The sequence below is a fragment of the Cupressus sempervirens genome, chromosome 9 (assembly GCF_028749045.1).
Source record: "Cupressus sempervirens isolate cs-2001-9-10 chromosome 9, ASM2874904v1, whole genome shotgun sequence".
Lineage (NCBI taxonomy): Eukaryota > Viridiplantae > Streptophyta > Pinopsida > Cupressales > Cupressaceae > Cupressus > Cupressus sempervirens.
The window spans coordinates 711,402,745-711,427,749 of record NC_143126.1 but is presented as its reverse complement, the minus strand read 5'-3'; the positions used below and the strand labels follow the sequence as shown (position 1 = coordinate 711,427,749).

The following is a 25,005-nucleotide window of genomic DNA, read 5'->3' as shown; positions in this document are numbered from 1 at the left end:
TGTTTATTTCCAAGCTTTAAATGTTTGGCTTGATAGTCGTGTAACCAAACTTGAACTGCAAATTTGATTTACCGCTTTTCCTCACGAATTTTTGATAGAAGTTTCCACTTCCAGGGAACTTTAGAAACCATAGATTATTTTTTCCCTCCCAAGGATCACTGATTTGTCCCGTAAAGTATTTATGATTTTGATGAGCCCATTGAGCCGTCAATATGTAAACATAGGTTTTAGGGTTGGTTCTCAATGCAACCCTGATATACATTGTTTGAAAGAATCTTGCCTATCTGCTTAAATTTAACAGGCCTTGAATTGTGCATGTATATTAGTTTGAAAGTCTAAATAACCTTATAAGATAACTTCTTCTCCAAATTTTCTACATTAAGCATTTAGAAATAATCAATTAAATTAATATAGTTTTGTACAGTGGGATTATCCTCTGAACAAGTTGTTTGTTGCTAGCTTTTTCACTATAATGTTATTGTTTTCCAATTATAATTGCTTAGCGTGGTGGTTTTATGTAGATATCATCTTTGAAGCAGCCATAACCTGCTATGAACCTCGTACCCAATATAAGAAACAAGTTTTAACTGCCTTTTTGATTGATTCTTTCAGTTTAAGATTAAGACTAACAATCCAATATCTCTTCAATGCAAGTATTCTCAACGTTGAATCTTTACATCACAGTACTGCATGGCTTATTTGTTGATAGGTTTGTCATATTTAAGATTTTGTTTCCAAATTTTATAACCTTGGCTTGATTTTTGTAGGGGGGGTAAAAAATATGAGCCACATAACTTATTTGTTGCTTTCTCTTATGGACTGTAAATCAGTTGTCAAGATATTGTACAAGTCTGAAATCGTGTATAACTATAGGTCGGTATAATATGGCTCCTTTTTTTTATAAAGATAAATATTAAATTTTAGATTTTTTGATGTGGCTGATATATTTTGTATTGACCCTGATTGTCACCATCATAAACAAACCCTAAACGTCGATATAATAAAAAATACAGGAATAAATATATATACTTATAGCATATAGGTAAATATGTAGAACATAAAATCCATGATAACACTTATTCAGGAACCTCAGATTGGTGATACACACTGTTAGACCTTGATATCCATTGCTGCTATAACCCTGATGCCAATTTTAATAATAAAACCTCTACACACTCCATGGATAAAATTATTAGAGAATAAATCTTATAAAATACAAACGCTTAAACATAAGCCTCTTTCAGCTATACCCCACATATACGCCTCACTAATAATACCTTTTATTACTATAAACCTTGAGTGGGATCGTCGACATGTATCTGAATCCAAATTTCTAGAGGACAGTTGATTTACATGGGATATATGAGCAGGATAGCACTCTGCAACAGTAGTTACAGTTGACTGACTTCTATCTCTCATAGCCCTCTAGAAGCTCCTGTTTCATACAGAATCTGCTAGTTCCACTTGTTGCCTGGCTAAATATTTTGCCAATCTCAGTTTTGTATGTTGAGACTCTGAGTTTATTTCTTGTTGATTTAATAATGTTATTAGTTCCTTGCTTTCTCGCATTTTATGCTTTTATTCCCAAAATCTAGATGCTTGGTTATTGGTGCTTATGTAGGAGTATGAGTACAATGTTCACGATGTCTCATTTTTTGTGTTCAACAATATTTTTCTTATTATGGAAGCTCTTGCTAATGAAAAATTTGTTATGGATATTCACAATATAAAGGTAAGCCTGTATAATTCTGATTCTATATCTTTTATATGCTCACCTTGGAAATGTTTTTGGATAGCTGGTTTTTAAATAGAGATAGTTGGAACTAGGTTTTCACATTATAAATATGTAAATTTTTGAGCAATGGATTTTGTGATATCTTGGGATGATCTTGAGCTTCTGGGATAGTCACTAGCTTTTGAGTGGCAGATTAGCTTTAGGATTTGAAATTGTTTAAAGAATTTGCAAGAAAGTAGCAAAAGTGGGATGTTTCTAAGGCTTTGTATTCATTTGGATACAACTTTTCTAATGGCTAAAGAAATTAGAAATAACAAAATTAGGTGTAGTATTTCGGTGAAATGGATTGTGGATAATTCAGTTGCTGAATTATGGTATGACCAAAGAACTGAAAGGTCTGAAATGAATAATCATCTTGTTGCAGGTTCTATCCGAAGGGTGACTGGACCAAGAAGTGCAGTCAGGAGCAGAAGAGGAGTCACACAATCTCCTGGATCAACTCATCCCAACAGCAGTAATAATTTACAGAATAATATTTCTAATAACTTTCATGAAAATGGCATGTGCAAATATGACAAAGGCTGCAGCGTTATTCTTAATGGGACAAGTACCAATGGTAATACTTTGTATCCCGTAACTTTTGTGCTGTCTTCATGTACTTCTTGTAAAATTTTACAGACCTATAGTAACTTAATTGGCCACTTTATCCAACTTACAAGAGAGGTTCAATTTTGTGCTGCTTTAGTTGATTAGTACATCTAGGATGATTTACAGAGTTAACATATGATAGTTATTTACTTCAATGGTTTTCTATTTTTAAATCACGCTTACTAATTTCCTTCTGTCTAGGAACAAATGCTGATATGAACCATTTAAATCCAGAGCAACAGGAGGTTGAGCATGCAACAGTCAAACCCAATGTTACGGCTGGTGGATGTTTAAGAACTTCTGGATGTGCATCAGGACAATCAATATCTATGGACAGTGGAAGTATTGGCTCCCCCACTAGAGGTAATGGTGCAGCAATCACCATGGTTGCACCGATCAAGCATATTGCAAGGGCCCCTGTACATGATCTGGACATGGATTCTCCTGAGACTGTAGGGTGAGCCTCATTTGGTTCTGCCACTATCCTGTTTTGTTGGAGTGTATGCACATCATTAGAAAGAAAAGGGATTATAATTGGACTCATTGTGCAATGATTGAAATGTGCAAGGATGGTATTTTGATTTTTGCCACCATATTTGATTGGCACATGTTTTCTGTATGTTAGGAGCACAAAGAAGAGGAAAAGGGGAACACGAGTTACTGGTGGCGAGAAAGGCGGAAGGGGTCTTAGACAGTTTAGCATGAAAGGTGTGCTTCAGTCTCTTAGTTTTTTATAATTCCTTATTTAACGTATAAACACTTCTCTTGCATAGAATATTGCCATGAGTGTCTTGTATCCATCATGCATATTGATTTCATGAGATATAAATAGTAGTTACTGCTCTTCAGGGTGCATTAAATGATGGTCTTTTTTGTTATCTATCAAAATTATTCATTGTGAAATAATGCACGTGGTGATGTTTTTATATATCTATGACTAATGAATACTTGAGATTGATTCACTCACTCTTAGTTCTTTTTCTGTTTTCAGTCTGTGAGAAGGTCCAAAGCAAGGGCCGGACCACCTATAATGAGGTAAATCCATGTCAACAGTTGATTGCTTATTGTTAACTTCAGCTAATTTGCCTCTATTATCTGTTAAAAATATACATCCACTCTGCTTTTATCTGTTTAAAGTTTACACATGATTCAATTTGTAATCTCCCTCATGTTACTAATACTTTGGGCATCTTTGAAGGAAATGTGTGATTGCTTTTTTATAGCACTTAAATCATGTAGCTAATCTATTACACAGTATTGAAGAGCTTTCCTAGGACTGCAAAAGCATGATATAATGATCAAGTCACCATGTGTGAATAACACAATTTTGGGGATAAGTGTTGATACATAGTAGCTTTGGTCAGATATAAGGATGATTGCTTGTATTGATTATATATGTGTATGTATGTCAGTTCATTGTACACAGTTCTTGTGGTCAATAAGAATGATCATTTCATATACCTTTGAGACAAAGAAATCATTCTTATATTAAATCAAAACTCTATATATCACAGTAAGTATACTGAAATCTGAATTTGCAGATTATATTATTCGCTTTGTAGTTTGTACAGATTGAGTAATGATCTGATATATATGTGTAGAATTGACCAAGCTATGATTGAGCATACTTATATTGGATCATAATTTGGATCGAGCAACTGATCCATTCACTTTCGATGCAGATCAATGATTTGCAATAATAAAATTGGTTAAGTACTAACTAATCTGGGTTATGACTAAGTTTGTTTGTTTAAATGAAGAGCCATGCCATGAACAGACATGGCTCGACATTGTGGAGACATGTTCTTTCATGACATGACTCGTAGAGACAATACTTATACCAATATCAAATGGCCAAGAGAGAGATATAGAAATCAATTAATATTCTCTCCTTGGAAGTTTGGAAATTCTGTTACATTATGAAAAATCTATCTAAACTTAATATGGTATTAGAGCATTAAGTATAGAAATCTAAGTCAGAACATTGATATATATGGAAATTGTAATGCCCCCACTAATAGGGTTAGTTAGGTACAAGTAATACCTGCAAAATAAATGTTAGAATCGCAATAATAATAAAACTAACCATATTATTCTACCTTCTAAGTTAACCCCAATCTTAAGGACATCTCCAGATCGGGCTTCTTAGCTCATAGCTACCTCGCTGTCATCCCGGGAGCACACCCCTTAAGATTCTTCTTGGACGGGTATCCTCTATGCAAGGCCAACGGCATATGCATATGTTTGACAACATCAGAATATTCTAGCACATCGATTATCGGCCATGGCGGACAATGAAGATCTTAATATCTCCATGCTCCATGCTCTGATATTGATTCTCGGTCATGGCGGACAATGTAGATATTAACATCTCACATGCTCCATGCTTCGAGTTTACATTTATTCTCGGCCATGGTAGACAATGGAGATCTTAATATCTCACATGCTTCATGCTTTGAGTCTCATTAATATCCATGGTGTTAACCCCATGAGCTAACACAATATTATCCACAAGTATGGTTCATTAATATAAATAAATTCATAAACATAATTAAACAAATATAATTCATAAACATACCTTTCTTACCTTCTTCTTTTCCAAGAGTCACACCCTTTCTTAATACAAATCCTTTGCAAAGTCACAACTCTTCATAGTTATAATACTTTCAAAAGGTCACAACACTTCATAACTAAAATCGTTTGGAAAAGTCCCACGACTTTATAATCACAATATTTTTGAAGAGTCGTAACTATTCATAGTTATGACCCTTTCGAAGGTTAACATCCTTCCAATATCGACACCTTTTCAAAAAGTCACTTCCTTGTTTTCTTCATATCACTTTCCTCTTCCATTTTTCCTTTTTGTGCTCCTCTCTTCTCCTCCTTTTTTTCCTCTCTAAAATAAACTCTTCTTCCTTTAATATCTTAATTTTAAGGAGTCATGTCTATTTGTTAAACATCTCTTGACTTTTCATTAGATTTAGTTAATTTATATTATTCTATGTTATATTATTTATTTACTTACTCATTTGTGTTTATTATTATTTATTATTAAATTCTATTTAGAAAATTAACATACTTTCTACAATATTGTCTCTTGTATCTAATTTTATTTCTTTATTTACTCATTAAAATTTTATTATTTTATTATTATTTAAAATATCATACTAAATATTATTTCATTAATAATATAGATTAAATAATTATTATTTCCTAGTTTTATATTTTAGTATTAGTTTTAATATAACTTTATTATCATTATTTATTTAATAACATTTTATTATCTAATTATTATTAAAATTCTATGTTAAAATGGGGATATGACAGAGATTAGTGTATTCTAGTCATTTCATTCCAAAGGCATTGTCGAGACATTTCTTATTTTTTTGGTTCAAAGCCGCTTGCAGTGATTGTTGTCAGACGTGCATCATTGTTATGAAGACTTTTGTATTTCTCTGTGTTTATGAAGATAATGACACAAGTGTAAGGAAATATTTTTGAATCTAAGAATTCAAGTGTATTACCAAATAATGTTGTATTCTTGCTGCATTGAGACTATTTAATAGAAGGCAATATTAATGAAGATTGGATGTCGTATAGAAACCAGTTACACCATGATAATTGTAGCAGTTGTATTTATTGCCTAGGCAAAAATACCATCCATTAGAGTGGGACATGGGAAAAGTCCATAGGTAGACTATGCCAAGCTTGAAGAGAGTATTGGTCCAAAGTGTCCGTGGCCATGGTGTAGAATCCCCTGATTGTGGACTATTTTTTGGTACTGATGTTGTGTTAGAGGTGTAGCCTAGAACTACAAAATTGCACTCATTATTTAGACATTGGGTTGGAAGTTTCAACCACCATGTGATATCATGGTTTAATAGAGGCCATATCCTTCGTGCTGGGTGTAATGGCTACACATATGAATGAGAATATTTTACGGGTTCAAGATGGAACATTATTCCAATGTTTGTCATATGGAATGCTAGGCAAACTGTTTTCAAGTGCTTAGAAGCTAATACTTAGACACAAACCTATGTAGTTGGAGCCATTCACAGTTGATAAGAAGAAAGGAAAATGTTGATGCTAGGATTATATTGGATATCATGCTGAAATGTTCTAAACATGGTGAATTATGATGAGGGCCAAAGGACACACAACCATTAGATCATATTACTAGATGCTTCAGTGTGATAAATATAATTGTTCGTAATTTCATTTCTGAATGAAATAAGGAAAGATTGTTTGTGGAAGCATAACTTATAAAGAGACTGTTTGAAAAGCTTTCAGCATGACACCGAGGTTAGAGTACCAGAGGTATCTGAGATTCCTTTTAACAAGGAATGATTTCTTTTCATAAGAGGATGCAATGGGAAGATAAGAGATTATGTAGACTGCTTTCATTAATACATTTAATTGTCCCACCCTCTGACAGGCAATACAAGGTAGATCTATCCTCTCCGAGTATGCAAGATGGTGTCATAGAAAGAATCCATGATGTTCAAATAACCCTCGAGGAGTGTCATGATGATGATATGTTGAATATGTTGAATCCTCTTGAGCTAAGAGGAAGTATTGAAATTATCTAAATCAGATTCTAGCATATTAAGTTCTAATGTTGTATGAATGTTGTCCCTATTGAGAAGGAGACATCATTGAGAGGGAGTTTGGCACATCCATCATAGGTAAGCTTGGAAGTCAGGAACTTTATGCATGTGATTAGTGCTTCAAGAAGGGAGTCACATTAGCATAAATGTCCGCTATAGCCCAATGTTGGGATAAATCCATAGGTTATTACATTCACTCATGTTACTATGAAATTAGACAAGAATGTTTGAATGTGAGAGACTACTCCTACAAATAATGTTGTGATAAAAACAGAGAGAGTTGCTAGAAAATCTACCAAGTGGATCTTTGATCATAGTGATTTAGAGGGAGTAGACCATGGAGATGCTTTCTAGACAAGGTACATTATCACAATAGTATAAACGGTTGATATTCTCACCAAGTCTCATACCAAGTGAAATTTGTGCATTTGGAGACTATCTTGGAGTTGGAGTAATGAAGAATGAAGCCCTTGCTAAGGAGTCTTAGCATCAATGATTTCTTAAAATGTACTTTATTGGATTTTTTCTTCATGTGAGAGAATTTGTGGTGATTTCATGTAAACTATGGATGTCATTTGTGTGATGACATGACAACACCATGTGAGAGAATCTGTGGTAACTCTATATAAAATCTTTTATTGTCACGTGTGTGACTCCATGATTTTATGGGCCCCTTATGTACATGACGGAAAGGTGACAATCTCTCTGATAATGTACACTTGTATTCAACATTGTAAGGTAGCGACTTTACAATGTCTACTATCATGATGAATATCATGTTGACTTGATATTCATGTAAATGTCTTGATAGTTAAATCCCACGGACTTATTGATAGATATCATGCTGACTTGATATAGTGTGTATCAATATGTTCTTTATGAGATAATCATGGTGGATATTATGTGACATAATATCTATGGATATGCCATGATGAGTTATGGTAGACATCATTGGACATGATGTTAGTGCACATACCATAACCAAGATATATGAATATCATGCTGACTTGATGTTCCATATACTCCTTGATATCATGAGTGAGGTGATATCTAAATATGTCATACTTAGTATCTCTTGAGCATTTTGATGGATATCATGAGACGTGATACCTATTGCAAATCATTATGTTCTTTATGAGATAATCATGGTGAGATGCCATGATGTGTTATGATAGACATCATGCGACTTGATGTCAGTGCACTCACCATAACTTAGATATACATATAAGAAGAATATCATGTGACTTGATGTTCTTAAGCATACTATATTTTTGATGTGACAAGATAGGTGATATCACTCTTCCAAATAAGGTGAACTTATTGAAATATATATTTCGTTTTCCCTAGCTAACAGGGAGTATTGATACATAGTAGCTTCGATAGGATATAAGAATGTCATGTGACTTGATGTTCTCTATATTCCTTAATACCATGGGTTTGGTGATATTTAAATTGAGTTATGCTTAGTTGTCTTCCCTAGCTAAGAGGGAGTGTTGATAAATAGTAGCTTCGGTCAGATTTATGGATGATTGCTTGTACTGATTATATATGTGTATGTATGCGAGTTCATTATACATAGTTCTTGTGCTCAATAAGAATGATCATTTCATATACCCTGGAGACAAAGAAATCATTCTTGTATTAAATCAAAACTCTATATATCACAGTAAGTATACTGAAATCTGAATTTGCAGATTATATTATTCTCTTTGTACAGATCGAGTAATGATCTGATATACATGCATAGAATTGACCAAGCTATGATCGAGCATACTTATATTGGATCATAATTTGGATCGAGTAACTGATCCATTCTCTTTCTATGCAGATCAATGATTTGCAATAATAAAATTGGTTAAATACTAACTAATCTGGGTTACGACTATGTTTGTTTGTTTAAATGAAGAGCCATGCCATGAACAGACATGGCTCCACATTGTGGAGACATGTTCTTTCATGACATGTCTCTTAGAGACAATACTTATACCAATATCAAATGGCCAAAAGAGAGATATATAAACCAATTAATATTCTCTCCTTGGAAGTTCGGAAATTCCATTACATTATGACAAATCTATCTAAACTTAACAATAAGAATCTGAGAATAATACAAGATTTCTTGAAATGATAGATCTACTGAAGCTGTATACTTGAGAACATTTCCTAGGACTGCAAAAGCATGATATAATGATCAAGCACTATGTGTGAATAACACGTTTTTGGAGATAAGAATCTGAGAATAATACAAGATTTCTTGAAATGATAGATCTACTGAAGCTGTATATTTGAGAACATCTAAATGTATTCATTATAAGAAAGGAAAGTACTAGTGTGTTTATAGATCAAGTATACGAGGTTTGCTTTTAGATTAGATTTAATCATTTTGGTAAGGCACTTAATTTTGTTTAACTAGATAGGCTGTTGATGTTAGATGTGAGTGATGTGGTTTAGGGCCTGTAACTAATTTCTAACTTGAGGACAATTAAATGCCCTGTTGTAACTAATTGTGTACTATGCATATTTTATATGCTGCCTTGTATGTCACTTGAATAGTTCGTTTCTGTTGTATACTGATGGAATTTTTCCATTGTTGGAGAACAACTTTAAGAAATTCAGAATAATAAATAGTTTTCGTAGTTGTTTTTTGTAGATTTTCAGCTTTTCATCAGGAAGATTGTTGTCTAAATTTTGCTGGTTAAATTTCTTCTCTACAAGTAATTGTTAAGTTGTAGGCTTTAGCAAGCCAGAGGTATGATACAATAATTTGCACCTAGCAAGCAGCACACACTTGTGTCTCCGAACTTTGATCCATAAAATAATTACACTTTTGTCTCCGAACTTTGATCCATAAAATAATTTATTTTTCAAAAGTCTTTGATCAGCACAGTTAGCTGTAGTATGGACACTGGACTTAAAGATTAGTCACAGATTCAAGGATACTCTCTACCCAGTTTAACATCTTTTTTCTAATACCATTTTCTAGACAGGAATGTTATTAAATTTTGATGAATTAAGAATTCTGTTTTTTTGCTTTAATTTGTGTTAAAATTGTTTGTTTGTTTATATATTTTCTCATGTTTAATGTTTTATTATATGTTTTTCAGGTTGCAGATGAACTTGTAGCTGAATTTGTAAATGTGGACAGAAATTGCGCTTCACCTGATAGGGTAGTTATCCCTTTTTATTATTAATATTTTACTAGTCTTTGATTCACATGGGTTGTGGCATTCTGAATTAAGTTGTAGAAACTAATATGAGCTAGTTGACATTTTAAAGGAGACGTTAATTTGTTTATTTGCAGCAACAATATGAAGAGAAAAATATTAGGCGGAGGGTCTATGATGCACTAAATGTTCTTATGGCAATGGATATAATATCAAAGGAAAAGAAGGAAATTCAATGGAAAGGTTTGCCTTGCACTAGTGTAGAGGACATTGAACAGCTTGAGGTTTGTCCTGACATCCTTAACGGTGAATAAAATTTCATTATATTAGATTCAGATAATGAAGTTACACAGGTGTTTATAAGAAAGGAGGACAAAGGAATTAAGTACTAATTATATTCTAGTGTAATTACTAAAGATGTTCAATAGATTGATCATATACTCAGAAATTCTCACTTTGAGTGAGCATCATTTCTGCAATTTAGGGCTCTGCTGATCTGTAATATGAAAATGTTTGCAGGCTGAAAAATTGCTAGTGAAAAGTAGAATTGAGGAAAAAGCATCTTATCTACGTGAACTTGAAGAACAGGTAGAAGTTTATAATCAATTTGACTCTTACCAGTTTATATAGCGATTTCTATTGCCTAGAGATATGTTCAAGCAATACGCGCTTCATTCTGTTTCTTAAATAAAATGTGAAAAGAAATATCAAGTTCATATGCAGGGAAAGCTTTGACTTTTTTCTCTCATGTTCCTTTATGGGTTGAATATTCTGTCCATAATGTTCTGTTATATTCCTTGCAAATTTTTTAATGTCATGCTGTTTCTTTTCACTCAGGTCCACTTTGTGATTAATGCTTGGTTTCTTATTGTTCAAAGTATTTAGGCATACAAAATCTGGTTTCAAGGAATGCACATTTATATGGTTCTGGAAATACTCCAGCGCGGGGTGTAACATTGCCTTTCATATTGGTACAGGTATTATATTATTCAGATATGTGTTGTAAAATGGGTTTTCAGTCCTGTTTTAATTATCTGATAGAATTGCATTTCTTCATTTGTTTCCTTTGTTACTTTTCCACTGCAGAAATCTTAATTTAATTGAAACAAAGGAAGTTTCCAAATGTTAGGAAATGTGGAGAGGACATTTAGTAGCAAATAGTGATTAAATTTAAAAAATGATACTTGTGTTTGTCTGATATACTATTTGGATGGGAGCACACTGCTTGCATCTGCTGCTTGAGGCAAAACCTTTTAAAGATCTTTGATGTGAGTTTTGTTCGACTAAATAGTAAAATATAAATAATTGAAGACTTAATATCTCAAGATGAAATGCCAAATTCCCAATTCTCTCTTGATTAAGGATGCTCACATGCTAAACAATGTGGATGAATTGTGTGATCAAATAACACAACCTCAAGGTTCCTTCTTAATTGTGGATTTTTACTCTGTTTTATTATGTAATATGCTGGTTATCGCAGAGGGACTTATGCTATTCATTCAATGGATACCAACTTGATTCTGACTTCTTCAATTACTTTCAACCAAACAACTTGCAAAGGACACAAAAGCTATCTAATTCTAAGAATGTAGGATAAGTTGATGATGGGGTGAGCCTCTAAACCAATTCTTGCTTCACCAAATCAAGTATGCATAGGAGGGTGTTAGCTTCTAAAGATGTAGCAACTATTTTCATATTGTCAATATTCATCCAAGTATCCTATGAAGGTGTGAATACTTGCAATTCAGACCCAGGTCTAACCGTGCATTGCTACTTACAATCAACAAGTACCAAATGGTATAAACATTAGCTTCACCATTTGAAAATATCTTTCATTCATCTACTTTTGCTTTTACTTTTACTTAACATGAAATGAAACTTAATCTAAATAAGGAATTGAAGAAACCATGCAATACTCCAAAGCAACATTAATTAATCCACAATGAAGACCAATAATGAATTGTCAATTACTTTGATAGCATAGTGACAATAATTTTATCAAGTCCCCTTTCCTACTCTACTTACTACTAGTTAGCTTCTCTAATGTCTAACCTGTTATAAATAAGGAGGTCTGCTGTGGCCTTTTGTAGTTGTTCTATTACAATGAAGGGCCAAGGTTGATTCAAGATCAAGGGCCAAGATTTTTTCAGTACAAAACCTAATTAGGGTTGCCACTGTTAAGTAATGAACCAGAATACAGTAACACAATATGCAGAGATACAATAACAGAAGGCACAGCAGATTTACCCTGGGAAAACCCTCCTACGTGGGAAAAACCCTGCCACAGCCGAAAAGGGATCCCTTTGTTGAGATACAAAAACAATTACAATGATCTCGCTTATGATTGAAGTCTACAACCTGCCAATCAAAAGCTTGCCCTTTTATTTTGTCAAATGTCTCACAGACTCTAATAAAATCAACTGATTATAAACACGGAATCAGCCCAATGATTACACACTGACCATAAACAATAATACAATACAAAACATATATGTCTCAGCACTTATACCCTCAGTGCAAACAATGCAGAACACACATGAGACATATTCAACAAAGAACACATATGCTGATCATCAATACTGTAATTTTGAATACAACTCTACAGTAACTGCTCAATGATAACAATATACTTAAATAAATATGGTTCAACAGTTGAGCGATCATATACTTCCTTATGCACTGAAACAACCATCAGATTAACACACTGCTGCAGGTTAACGTCACTGAATACACTTCATGGGTTCTCCCAAAATGATGCTACAAGATTAAAAGAAGTTCCCAGTGATGACAAAAAACATCCTTATGCAGCTCAACAGATATGTACACCGTGCTTTCAGATACAGAAGAACATCATCCTCAGCAAAAAATAGACGATACATGATCACATTGACATAGCATATGAATTGACAGCAGTTACTTGAAATGAGTCGTATAACATTTCCCATGTCTTCAATACATGATATGGAAGTCACAAATGTCTATATTGATCCAAATTGGTGACTCTGCAAAATGGAAAACTGACTCAGCATGCTTGGAGTTTTTGCCTCAGAAGGCATCGGTAAGAATAGACATCGCAAGCATGCCACTGAATGAAAACAGTCACCGCTCAGGGATGAACCTGAACGGTCATCTCATCAAAGAAGAAGGACATCTTGAATGTTGAAGAAATGATAGATGTCTCAAGTAATATATGAAATATGTAACTAACAATATTTAGCTGTCGACAAAGTATCGACTCATACCAGCACACAAACATCTGACGAAGCTGCCAGCTAAAAGGAGGTCAAATCCAAATCAGCAATGACATGGCTGATGCATCTCAAACATGTGAAGTTCCATATGAAAACCAATCTGGCACTGCACTGCAACACTAGGATAAATAGAATGTAATTAATCACACAAAGGAGTTGCAGGTCGAACACATAGTAGAAGTACAAACCAAGAAGGTAGATAATGTAAAACTCATTGAGCATATCATGTCAGGTTTGAATAAATAACTCTTTCGCAGCTTATAAAACTTCAAACTCCCTCTTAGCAAGAGAGATTATTTATTCCATAGTGTGTCTCATCCTGACAAAAACAATGGAGCTGCAATCAAAAGAAGTCAACACAAATCTCTTCATAGAATTTCACAATATAAAATGTTATCTCAGCATAACAATAGTCAGCATAGCTACTCCTAGAGGGTGAATTAAAAACAGTAAATAAAGTCATGGAGTCACACACATGACTTCCACCATGGTTACTCCTAGACTTAAAAAACAAGCACAAGTGCTCATCACAGAATCGCTCAACTTGATGTCATCATAATGTCCACCATAGCTACTTCTAGAGGGTGAACAAGCACAATTATGGAATTTCTTCCATGACATCCATCATACCTACTCATAGAGGGTGGATTCATCATGCCCGCTCGTAGAGGATGGTAAAGATCCTACACCTCATACTTATCCTAGAGAAGGGTGCATTACCACCTTGCCTATTGACACAGAGTGGTTTGACCATACCTACTCATACAGGTTGGTTCCACCATACCTACTTGCAGAGGGTGGACAAGGGATTTTACCTTGAACTTCTCCCTCTTGGATGAAGTCTTGCTTTAATTTCAGAAAAAAATTAGAATGAGAATCCTTCTGATTTTTAGAAGAACTCATTAACAAGGGTTATCAATATCTCTCTCAAAATTTTCTTTCCTCCATTCACTTCCTTTCTATTTTAGATGATGAGCAGCAAGAACATGATCTTCATCATTGTGATATTTCAGCCCACTTCCTCTTGTCTCCAATCTTCATTCCTCTTGAATGCAATCAGCTCTCAACCTATCAAATTTAGGAAAATCATTTCTCCTTTTGACAACTTGAATGAAGGATTCCTAAGAGCGGGGAAGACCATTCATGGTAAGTATGACCAAATATTTATCTGCAAATGATTCACCAATTGCACTAAGCTGATCCTTTAACTCTGATACCATGTTAAGTTATGAACCAAAATACAAGAGCACAATATGCAGAGATACAATAATAGAAGGCACAACAGATATACCTTGGGAAAACCCTCCTACTCGTGGAAAAAACCCCAGCCACTTCTAAAAGAGATCCCTTTATTGAGATACAAAAATAATTAGAACGGTCTTGCTTATGATTGAAGTCTATAAACTATCAATCAAAAGCCTGCCCTTTTATTTTATCGAATGTCTCAGACACTCTAATAAAATCAACAGATTAGAAACACAAAATCAGCTCAATGATCACACACTGATCGTAAACAATAATACAATACAAAACATGCATGTCTTAGCACTTATACTCTATATTGGTATTTTAAAACTACCAGGCTACAAAAGACCCAATACCAGGATGCAGAAGACAAAACTCAGTCTAAGGGTTAGCTATTTCCTATATTCAACTGAATTCATCTTAGATTTGGACGAACATTAATAGAGTACAGAGACTCTGCACTTTAGGCTCTGCAGGGCCAAGGCGGGTGCACCTTAGGGCTAGAAATGACTGGTTATTTGATATTCTTCTTCACAACTACTTCACTCACACTCTTCTTTTTATATCTATCCCCTATAGCAGAAAATGGTCAATAATTCTTCTCGGATTTGTAATGACTCCTTGATTACAATAGCTAACTATAATTCAAAGAAATACTATTACAAATAAGTAATGACCAGCAATTTGATTCTTCATTACAGAAAAGTAAATATTGATTTGATTTAAATGTGTTTTGTGCAACCACATGAACTTATCAATTTGCATATGAATTGATGATCAATGCCTTATCCATTGTTATATAGAGTCACACCACTAAAACTTGACCTATTTAATTGACTTGCAATTAAAATTATCAACTGTTTACCCTAAAGCCCATTCTTATGATATCCCTCTCATATGATTAGAAACCCTGTCAATTTATGGAAGCATTTACTTAATTCCTTGAATCAAAAGCAATAGTAAGTTGATATACAACCTATCTCAGTTGCATTAAATTGCATGAACCTTGCTCATTCAATTCCAAAATAACAAGCATATGAAAGTGGAGACAGAATTTAGAGACACAGATATTTAGAACTCCCTCTTTGTATTAATATTCCTTGAAAATAATACATCATTGGTGTAAATTCAAGAATAACTCAAGACATGATAAAACTGTCATTCAAGATTCATTTGTATTCTTAGATTTGCAAATATAAATACAACACATAATAGACACAAAAACTGGATCGACTACAAAATAGCATAAACACTAAAACTATACAGACTTCGGACCCTCACTCCACATCTTGGAAATCCTTTTATAGGAAGGATTGCAACAAGGTTCAGATGGGAGGACACATGTCAAAAATCTATTGGAAAGCAAATACAAAGATATTTCAAATATTGTTACATTACAAACATTCTTTGTACTTTGAACACAAAATAGGATGCAATTGCAAAATTGGCAAGTGGCTCTATCTATAGGCATCTTAACAATTTCTGTTTATCTTTAGCTATCTATTGCTTTCCTTGCGTTTTTTTTACTTTGTCTTTTTTGCCACCTCATTTTTAACACTTTAACTGCTTCCTGATTGGAATAGCCTTGATTTGTCCAACTGCTTCCCATGTTAAGTAACATGGATCGAATTTTGCAAATGTAATTTTCATTGCCATTGTCATTGATGATTTTCAAATGCAAATTTGGATCTCATATAAATATGAGGAGGAGACATGTCTCTATAGCTAATCATCATTGGTTAGTATATTTTAATATAACTAACCATATATATATATAATATAATATAATATAATGTGTAATATATATATATATATTATATATATAATAATATGTAATATATATAAAGAATTTTATCTAATGACAATTTACCATTTAATGAAACTTATGAATATCAATCTGACTAAATTACAATTTAACACTCCCTCTTAGTTAGGAAGGATTGATATAGAACATACTATGTTCTTGAGTATAAGAAGATATCAACTCACTATGATATCCCTAGAATGGCATATCAATATGAATTCATCAACACACATGTAAATTAATATATTTAACATATGGAATTTTCTTCAACTCACTATGAGGTTAAATTTATCAACCCCCCCTTTTGTGAAAGGAATTGAAGCAACTATAATGCAAGAATAACCACCACCTTAAGTGCGGTTTATGATAGTTTTAAATTATGGTGTCTGGCAAGATCCGACCCAAAGAACCATAATTGATTTTCATGGTGTCTAGCAAAGTCCGGCCTGAAGAACCATGAAGGTCATCAATGTGTCTGGCAAAATCTGGCCCGAAGAACAAGGATAACCCTAATTTCAAACATTTTTGTTCGAAGACAGATCAACTATAATAAAGTCATCACTTTAAATAGGATTAGAACACAAGAAAAGTCATCACCTTTCACAAGAAAAGTTGTCACTTTTCACAACACAAGCTTGCAAGCACAATTTTATATTCATGAATATATTTGTTAATAAATGTATTTACAAAAATGTCATACCAAGTTTACCTTTGAAGTACACAATTTTCAACTTCACAAGAGGCTTGGTAAAAATATCAACATTTTGCTCATTTGTATTGATATAACTTAATTTGATAACATCTATGCCAACCATATCTCTTATATAGTGATAAGGAGTCTCGATATGCTTCACATGCTCCCATGGAGGCAACTACATACTTAGCTTCAGTAGAACTCAAGGCAACAACTGGTCGTTTTCTACTAAACCAAGATATCATAGCGTGACCTAAGACTGAAGCAACAATAAACAGGAGTGCATTACTTAGAACTTCTTCTCATAGAGAGGATATCATCTACAAAGGATTGCATCTCTAAAATTTCTCCCTCTGAACATCGATCTTGGGGAGTCAGGTCCTCTAGTTACTTCCTCAAAAAAAAACTCTCTTCACGCAAGGATGCCTGTTGAACTCACTTCCTCATAATATAAATAGGAGTAGGCCCATCAAAATCATGCAGTCACACACATATTTCTAGACTCCCTTTGAGTATCAATCTTCTAAGCTCCTGCATTGCCTTAGAAGAAGTGTCATACTCCCTCTTAATGTAGAAGGATCTCATAATTTCAATCATCAAAGATGTTTGCTTCAAGAGCCTCACTTAATCCATCTTCATCATCAGGTTCTTTAGAGCTACTATCATTAGATTGAGTTTGCACAATATTCGGTAGCATGTGTAAAGTACCAACCTTCTTTTCCTGTAATAACATCCTCAAACATAAAAGAAAGGATTGGGAAAAATAATCCTTATAGTAAGTATAGAATTACAAATAAGAGAGATTAAAAAGAGTAGATAAATGTAAAAGATGAAAATACTTATCTGCATATGAAGATTCAGAAATTGTCTTTTTAGATCATTTGAAAATGGAACATGTCCCTTTCTAAATAAGGTTCAAGTGGGAATGGAACATTGGCTATTATTCCCCCCACAATGTAAAATTTTCACTCATTCTTATATTGTTGAACAATTTTGTATCAAAAATGACAACTCCTTTCGAAGTTCCAACTTTCTCTTTTTGTCCATTGAAGGTCCAAATATTCATTTAGTTTAACAGTAGAAATGAACATGTACTTCTAGATCAAACTTGCCTACAATATGCCAATACTTTGATTACGTATGATTGTGCCACATAAATGACTCTACAACTCATATGTTGAGTTTCATTCATCTCGGAGAGACTCGCAGATGGTTCAAATGAATTCTTAAACTTCATTAACATCTCAAATTTCCTTGTAGTACCTTCAGCAAATACAAGTAACATCATTTAGAAGTCATCACTTCCTCATGATGTACACAGGAAGTAGGCCCATTAAAATCACATAGTCACAAGGTATATTCATGAATCACAGTCCTCTTGACTACTACAATTTATTGATCACCGGAGATTCCATCTCCAACATTTCTATTCTCATTAGAATGATATATAGGGAATTGTTTGTTCAATGACATCCTCCATGTTTAGACTCATGGACTTTACCATCATCAGAATTTAGAAATATATTTAGATACAAACTTCATCAAGGTATAACCTTATCTTCGGATCAAACACAAGATGCATATTCTTTTGTGATTGTGTAATGGCAAGTTCACATAAATAGAACCATTGTTCTGCCTGCCAAAAATTGTACTGATGAAGGTTCATTTGATCTCCCAATTTAGAACTACGAGTGTTCTGCAATAAATACGACAGTGAAGTGATCATCTGTCTACTTGTCGAGTCTAAGGCAAAGGACATCTTGATTGAGACTTGATATGGTCATGTTCTATCTGACTTCCATGGTGTGCACTCGATATGGATTTTGTAATACCCGTTCAAAAGGATGGGTCCATGGTTGTTGGCTATGGGTTTGTACTTGAGAGATATTTGATTTCAAATAAATGCATATACCAGATGTTAATGTTTTCTTTCCAATACTCAGAGCTTCTTGATCAACCAAGATATTGAATATAGAGATCAATGCTAAAATCAACTGCTAGTCACAAATATATAACGAAAATCCATGATCTATACTCAAAGGTATAATTATAGAATACTTATCTCTTTGTAGTTTAATTTTCTCGGACATGCACACAAATATGGATCAATAACTAGTATTTATATACAAAACTACCAGCTTTAGAAATAATGCATACAAAATAATGCACTCGAGTTATAAGAAAATATAATAACCAAAAATAATACTATAAGACTTTCATGAAGGCCCAACAAGGATGACAGATAGGCTCTAGCCGATGATTACTGAGAAAAACTTACAAAAATAATTCCAGCAAAAATATTTCCACTCAATTTGAAAGTTTCCTATCAGTTACAACGACAAATAATAAATACAGAAAACTAACTTTAAGCATTCCATAACAAATGAACTCCAACTAAAGAAACCATGCAAGCTCCTTAAGATTAGATTAAAAGATAGAAAATACTTACCTTGCTAAGCGTGCTTGTCTTATGTTACAACTTCTTGACTTAAGAGCATAAATGATGGTTCTGCTTGATTGAATTCACTAACTCCATCAGATACCAAGTTTTGTAAGTCTTGGAAATGGCTAACAGTTTGTCTAGAGATTCTACAATGCCCTAATCGAATGGATTAAGAAGGCTCCCCTATTTCTAAAGACTCGGTAGGATGAGAGATGAATCTTTGACATCCATGATGTGAATGGACATTGCCAGGTCTGAATGTTCAAGCACTTAATAACTCCTGTGAATATATTAAGAACCCTTGTGGCTTCTGGGTAGATTGATGGGATAACACAGATATAACCTGGTGAATCTAGTAGAGTCACATATCCTTGCCTCACATGGAATGTCTTCAAACCAATATAAATATAAATTTCTACAGACTAGTAATCGCCTTTCATACCATCTATTTATAATGACTCTCTTGATCATTAAATATTCAAATATAGAATACTAAAGACCCGACAACACAGAACTCTGCAAATCAGAGATGAAAGACTCTACACAACTCAACATACAATATAGAAAATGACCAGACAAATAATCACGCCCTTTCATCATTCTTTTTTATTTAACAAAAAATGCCATCATTACTTATTTGTTGATTATTGCTTTAGCGGCAATAATAAGTAAACAATTGAAATCTTCTAACTTCAACCCGACCATGGAAATGAACCAAAGACCAGGATGGCACATATTCAACCAAATAATCTTCAGAGATCATGATGTGAAGGCAGAGGAAATACAATAGGCATGATACTGCATAAAAGGTATCCATGATGGTAAAGATAGACTTTAAGGTAAATAGAACACAAATATCCATGAAAAATAGAATGAACTTTCAGAGATGGCAGCAGAGAAGACGAAAAGATATAGCTATTGCTAAAGAATGCCAAAGCATGTCTTTCCCTTGATCTAATCACCCCCTTCGATCATATTCGTTTCAAGAAGCTTTTGCAGAAATTGTTGATTAGCGAAAACCCTTGACCATAATCTTTCAGCCATAGCATATACAATCTCTTTCTTATAAACTCCTCATTTGATTAACATCTACAGTTAGGTTCTGATACCATGTTAAGTAACATGGATCGAATTCTGCAAATGTAATTTTCATTGCCATTGTCATTGATGATTTTCAAATGCAGATTTGGATCTCATATAAATATGAGGAGGAGGAGACATGTCTCATGAGGAGACATGTCTCTATAGCTAATCATCATTGGTTAGTATATTTTAATATAACTAACCATATATATATATATATATATATATATATATATATATATATATATATATATATATATATAAATTATTATATATATAATATAATGTGTAATATATATTTATATATATAATAATATGTAATATATATAAAGAATATTTATCTAATGATGATTTACCATTTAATGAAACTTATGAATATCAATCTGACTGAACTACAATTTAACATCCCAAACGTATATCTCCCTTTTTGTGGGCCATTCAATGCCTTTAACTTCTTCTAAGTCCTTTGTTGCCTTATTCCACTTGGCATCAGTTATAGCCCTTGATTCTAATGAAAATTTATTCAAGTCTATTTCAACCTTGAATAATAAATCAGTTAAGTTATTGAAGGGGATGTCACTATCATCTTCAAGAACTGATGCTGTGCTTACTCAAGTTAGCATTGAATCAAAAGATTTTGACCGCTCCTGCCAATCATTTAATTTGCTGTCAGCATCCAAAATTGAAGGAATGCAGGGCTCAATCCCCTGTGATAAGAGATAAAAAGAGCATGAGCCTGTTGGGATATATTTTTTAGATTTCTACTCTATGGCCTATCATACCTTTTAGGACACTTGTCCTTACCTCACCACCTTGTTGTGGACATGGAACAACAATGCTCATCTTTCTAGGCTCAGTTTCCTCTGTTTCCAACTCTTCAGTCTGAGTAGAAATTTCCATTATGAACCCTGCTGGCTGTTCCTGGATACCGTGCACTTTGTTCTGCTCTACATTAGTTAGTTGTTCTCTCAAAGATGCAACTTCTGCTTCTAGCCCTTGAGCTTTGGTCTCCAATTCCTCTATCCTCTATTTATAGACATGATTTTTTCTGAGTTCTTCCTCATAAAGTTTCTTGACATCTATATAATCATGGAATAATCTAGCCAGTCTTGTCTCTATTTCCCCCACTTTGGCCTTATTCATGAATGAGAAATGTTTCATTGCCTTGGAGATTTCTGTACCTGAGGTACTCTGCAAGGTCCAAACTATCATATTTCCTTGATCTGTGCTCTGCACATCCATTAACTTAGGCTTATTAGTTGCAGAAGCCATGCTCCACACTGCTAGAGACTTGGAATCAATATTAAACCTGATCCTCTCTGAAGTCCATCAGCTCCAAATGCTTCATAAGAGAGAACATTTTCTTGTCTTCTTAATTGGTCAAGCATGAAAGCTTGTTCCAGATCCCAGCCAGGTACTAGAAGCATACCACTTCTCTGTACTAGATCTCTAGCCTCTTCAACATTCATCACCGCACTCGTTGGATCATAAGCATGAAGCTTGTCAACCAACTCTTGCTTCTCTTCATGAGATTCTCCTGGCTTCATTTTCAAAACCAGTTCACTCTGTTTTATTTTGTAAAGGAAGCTTTTGAACTCAGTGGATTTGATGAATTCATCATCCTCTGTGAATTGCTAAGCTTGGATGATCCTGTAATCCAATCTTGTTGCTGCCAACTCTAGGTCAGTAAGACAATTTTCTGCTGCATTGACCGTTTCTTGTATATAACTCTGCCTCAGGTCAGCAAAATATTGGTTTCTTCCAGGCAAGATCTGCAGTGTTCTTTGTTTCACCTTTTCAGTTATGTGGACTATCTTCTGCCTTTTGTTACCCTTGGTAACCCATGATGCTTCAGCAGGCTCATCTTCTTCAATTTCCAGTGTTACATCTGGGTCTGGGCTATTAGGATTTATCCTTTCCTCTTCTCCAATTGGCCCTTCAGACATTTGTGCCATGATCTTGGCATGATCAGTTACCATTTTCCTTATTCTTTGTGGATAAGGGACATCCATATAAAAACCCTTGAAATTTGGGTTTGCTTTCTTCATCTCTCTTTCTACCCTTAAAACATCCCCAAATTTTGCTAACTTATCGCTACCTCCCCTTCAGCTACAATGTTGGGAATTTGGTCCTCATGTGGCAATTCTTTGGTACTTGGCAACACAATTCCTAATTTTGTTTAGGGTGTTCCTCATCGAATTGTCTGGGTCATACATTTTATAGGGAGCAGTTGACAAATTAAAATGGAGGAAAGAGTGGATTTTATCCAAGGATTCTTTTCCAATTGAAAAGTCTCTTATTCCAAAGTATCTACACAAAAATGTGCCTTTATGCACTTTAGGCCCTAGGTACTTTTTATTTACCATCATCAGTTGCCACATGAATTCAATGATTGCCAATCTGGGAGGGATATATTTGGGCAATATGTGGGGTGGTTGAGGACAACCATATACTCTCATGAGGGAAAAAGTTGGGAACAAGAAAATGTCTTCTCAATTGTGGTCTAACCTCTTATTTTCGGGTAGAAGGGCTGGTCTTAACAAAATTTTCAATACCTCTGGAGCCCTCAAGAAACTAGGGTTTAGCATTTTCATAATTACAAAGCTAAAATTATTAAAAAATGAAACATAATCAGAGTAGTGATAAGAACTATCTCATACCTGTGTCCATAGCTGAACTGGTAGCTCTCCATTAGCATCAGAGGTGTCATCAATGAAATCTACGCTAATGTATCCCGCATTCTTGTATAAAACCAAATGCATCAGGAACGAATAATGGTGGAATTTGAAATTCTCCATCTCTCCACTCTGTGCTAGCCCAGTGTTTTCTTTCATCTTCTCCAGAATATAATCTACATAATCATATTCTCCACTATGATATGAGTCCTGTACATCTTTGATCAGAATGTACTCTGCTCCATACACCATATGCCAACCACTTTGTGGACAACATACACTGTATTCATAAAATAATTTTTGAACTTGTCCAGGGGCATCTTCTTATCCACTTTCTTAGGATAATCGCCCACCTGCTTGAGGTTCGTGAGGATGTGTTGCAACATAGATCTCCGTGTATAAGCTTTGGTATTCCTTTCAAACTTGCTTTGAAGATTAATCAAGTCTACTGGTTTGCTTATTGCACCATCTAGTCCAAAAGCTTCTATGAAAGAAGCATGATCCAGTGTGCATAGAATGGTGCCATTATGTCTATGGAATGATTTGGTAGCTGGATTATATGATTTAATCAGAGCCTTTACCAAATCAACATCTATGAATACTTCTGGAAAGATGAGCTTGGCCGGATTCTTCTTCCAGGGATTGCAAATAGGAATTTTATTTGTTCGGTTGCGATAGAAAAATTTGAATAACTCATAATTGTTAACACTAGGGCAAATAGCATCCCTGCAGAATGCATAAGGGTCTCGAAAATCATGGTTGTTCGCAGAGATCGCATTCGAGGATTCTGAAAACAACTTGATCCATTCATCTGCAAACCTATTTGGTTTTCTCTGCCTGGTAGTTTTCCCTACTTTGGAAGTAGAAGTCTTTGTAACTTCCATAGCTACTGCTTGAATCTTCTCAACTTCCTAATCAAATATCTTGGTTGTAAGTTAAAATCCTGAAACTCTGCAATTACACTGAAAACTATGAATTCTTCGCACTGAAAGCTTTGCAATTGCTGGAAACCTTTTCTTTCTGTAAACGATAACCTATTACTGGCCTAGAGAATGTTTTTATGCTATGCATACTTCATCAACCAACACTATGCATTGAATTCCTGCATGCATGAGCTTTAAACTCAGTGTTTTCTGTCACCTTAATGGAGCATTGACATAACTATCCATCTTTGCATTCCTTGTACTTTACTCAAACCTCATTGGTCAAGAGCTCATGTTGCTTTTCCAGCTTAGAAAAAGGGCAAAAAGTGCTTTCATGTTCTAATTTTAGGGCTTGCGATCTTACAATCCACCTTATAATTCAAACCCTTCGTATAATCTCAGGCACGAAATTTGATCTTTATGATCTCACGATCACTCCCTTATCGCTTGATCAAGGGTTTCTTTTAAGTCTCTTATGATCTTACGATTGATAGTTTATCTTAAGATCGGCACATCAATTGCAAAGTCTTCTCCTTAGCTACGATCTTATGCCCAACAGTTTATAACCCTTTTGTAGCATCGCCAACATGTTTCTTAACCCATACGATCTTACGATCATAGCCTTGTGTAACATTTGGATATCACCTTCTCTTGCTTTACGATCTCTTGATCATAGTTAACTAGCTTCTGTCGTAACTCCGTAACCTTTCCTTTAACTGCTATCTCTGAGTCC

General features: G+C 34.2%; 1 protein-coding gene across 2 annotated transcripts in view; it reads left to right on the top strand.

The window, feature by feature from the left end:
• LOC149540698 (transcription factor-like protein DPB) overlaps window positions 1–25,005 on the top strand; it is a 37,691-nt gene that overhangs the window by 1,456 nt on the left and 11,230 nt on the right. The window contains exons 2-9 of one of the 2 annotated variants that reach the window (XM_089801795.1): window positions 2,160–2,351; window positions 2,618–2,840; window positions 3,009–3,091; window positions 3,375–3,418; window positions 10,095–10,157; window positions 10,292–10,438; window positions 10,674–10,742; window positions 11,033–11,131. In XM_089801795.1, the coding sequence (XP_089657921.1) occupies window positions 2,160–2,351; window positions 2,618–2,840; window positions 3,009–3,091; window positions 3,375–3,418; window positions 10,095–10,157; window positions 10,292–10,438; window positions 10,674–10,742; window positions 11,033–11,131 (920 nt within the window). Of the gene's footprint in view, window positions 1–2,159; window positions 2,352–2,584; window positions 2,841–3,008; window positions 3,092–3,374; window positions 3,419–10,094; window positions 10,158–10,291; window positions 10,439–10,673; window positions 10,743–11,032; window positions 11,132–25,005 lie in introns of both variants that reach the window. The other variant, XM_089801794.1, reaches the window with a different exon arrangement.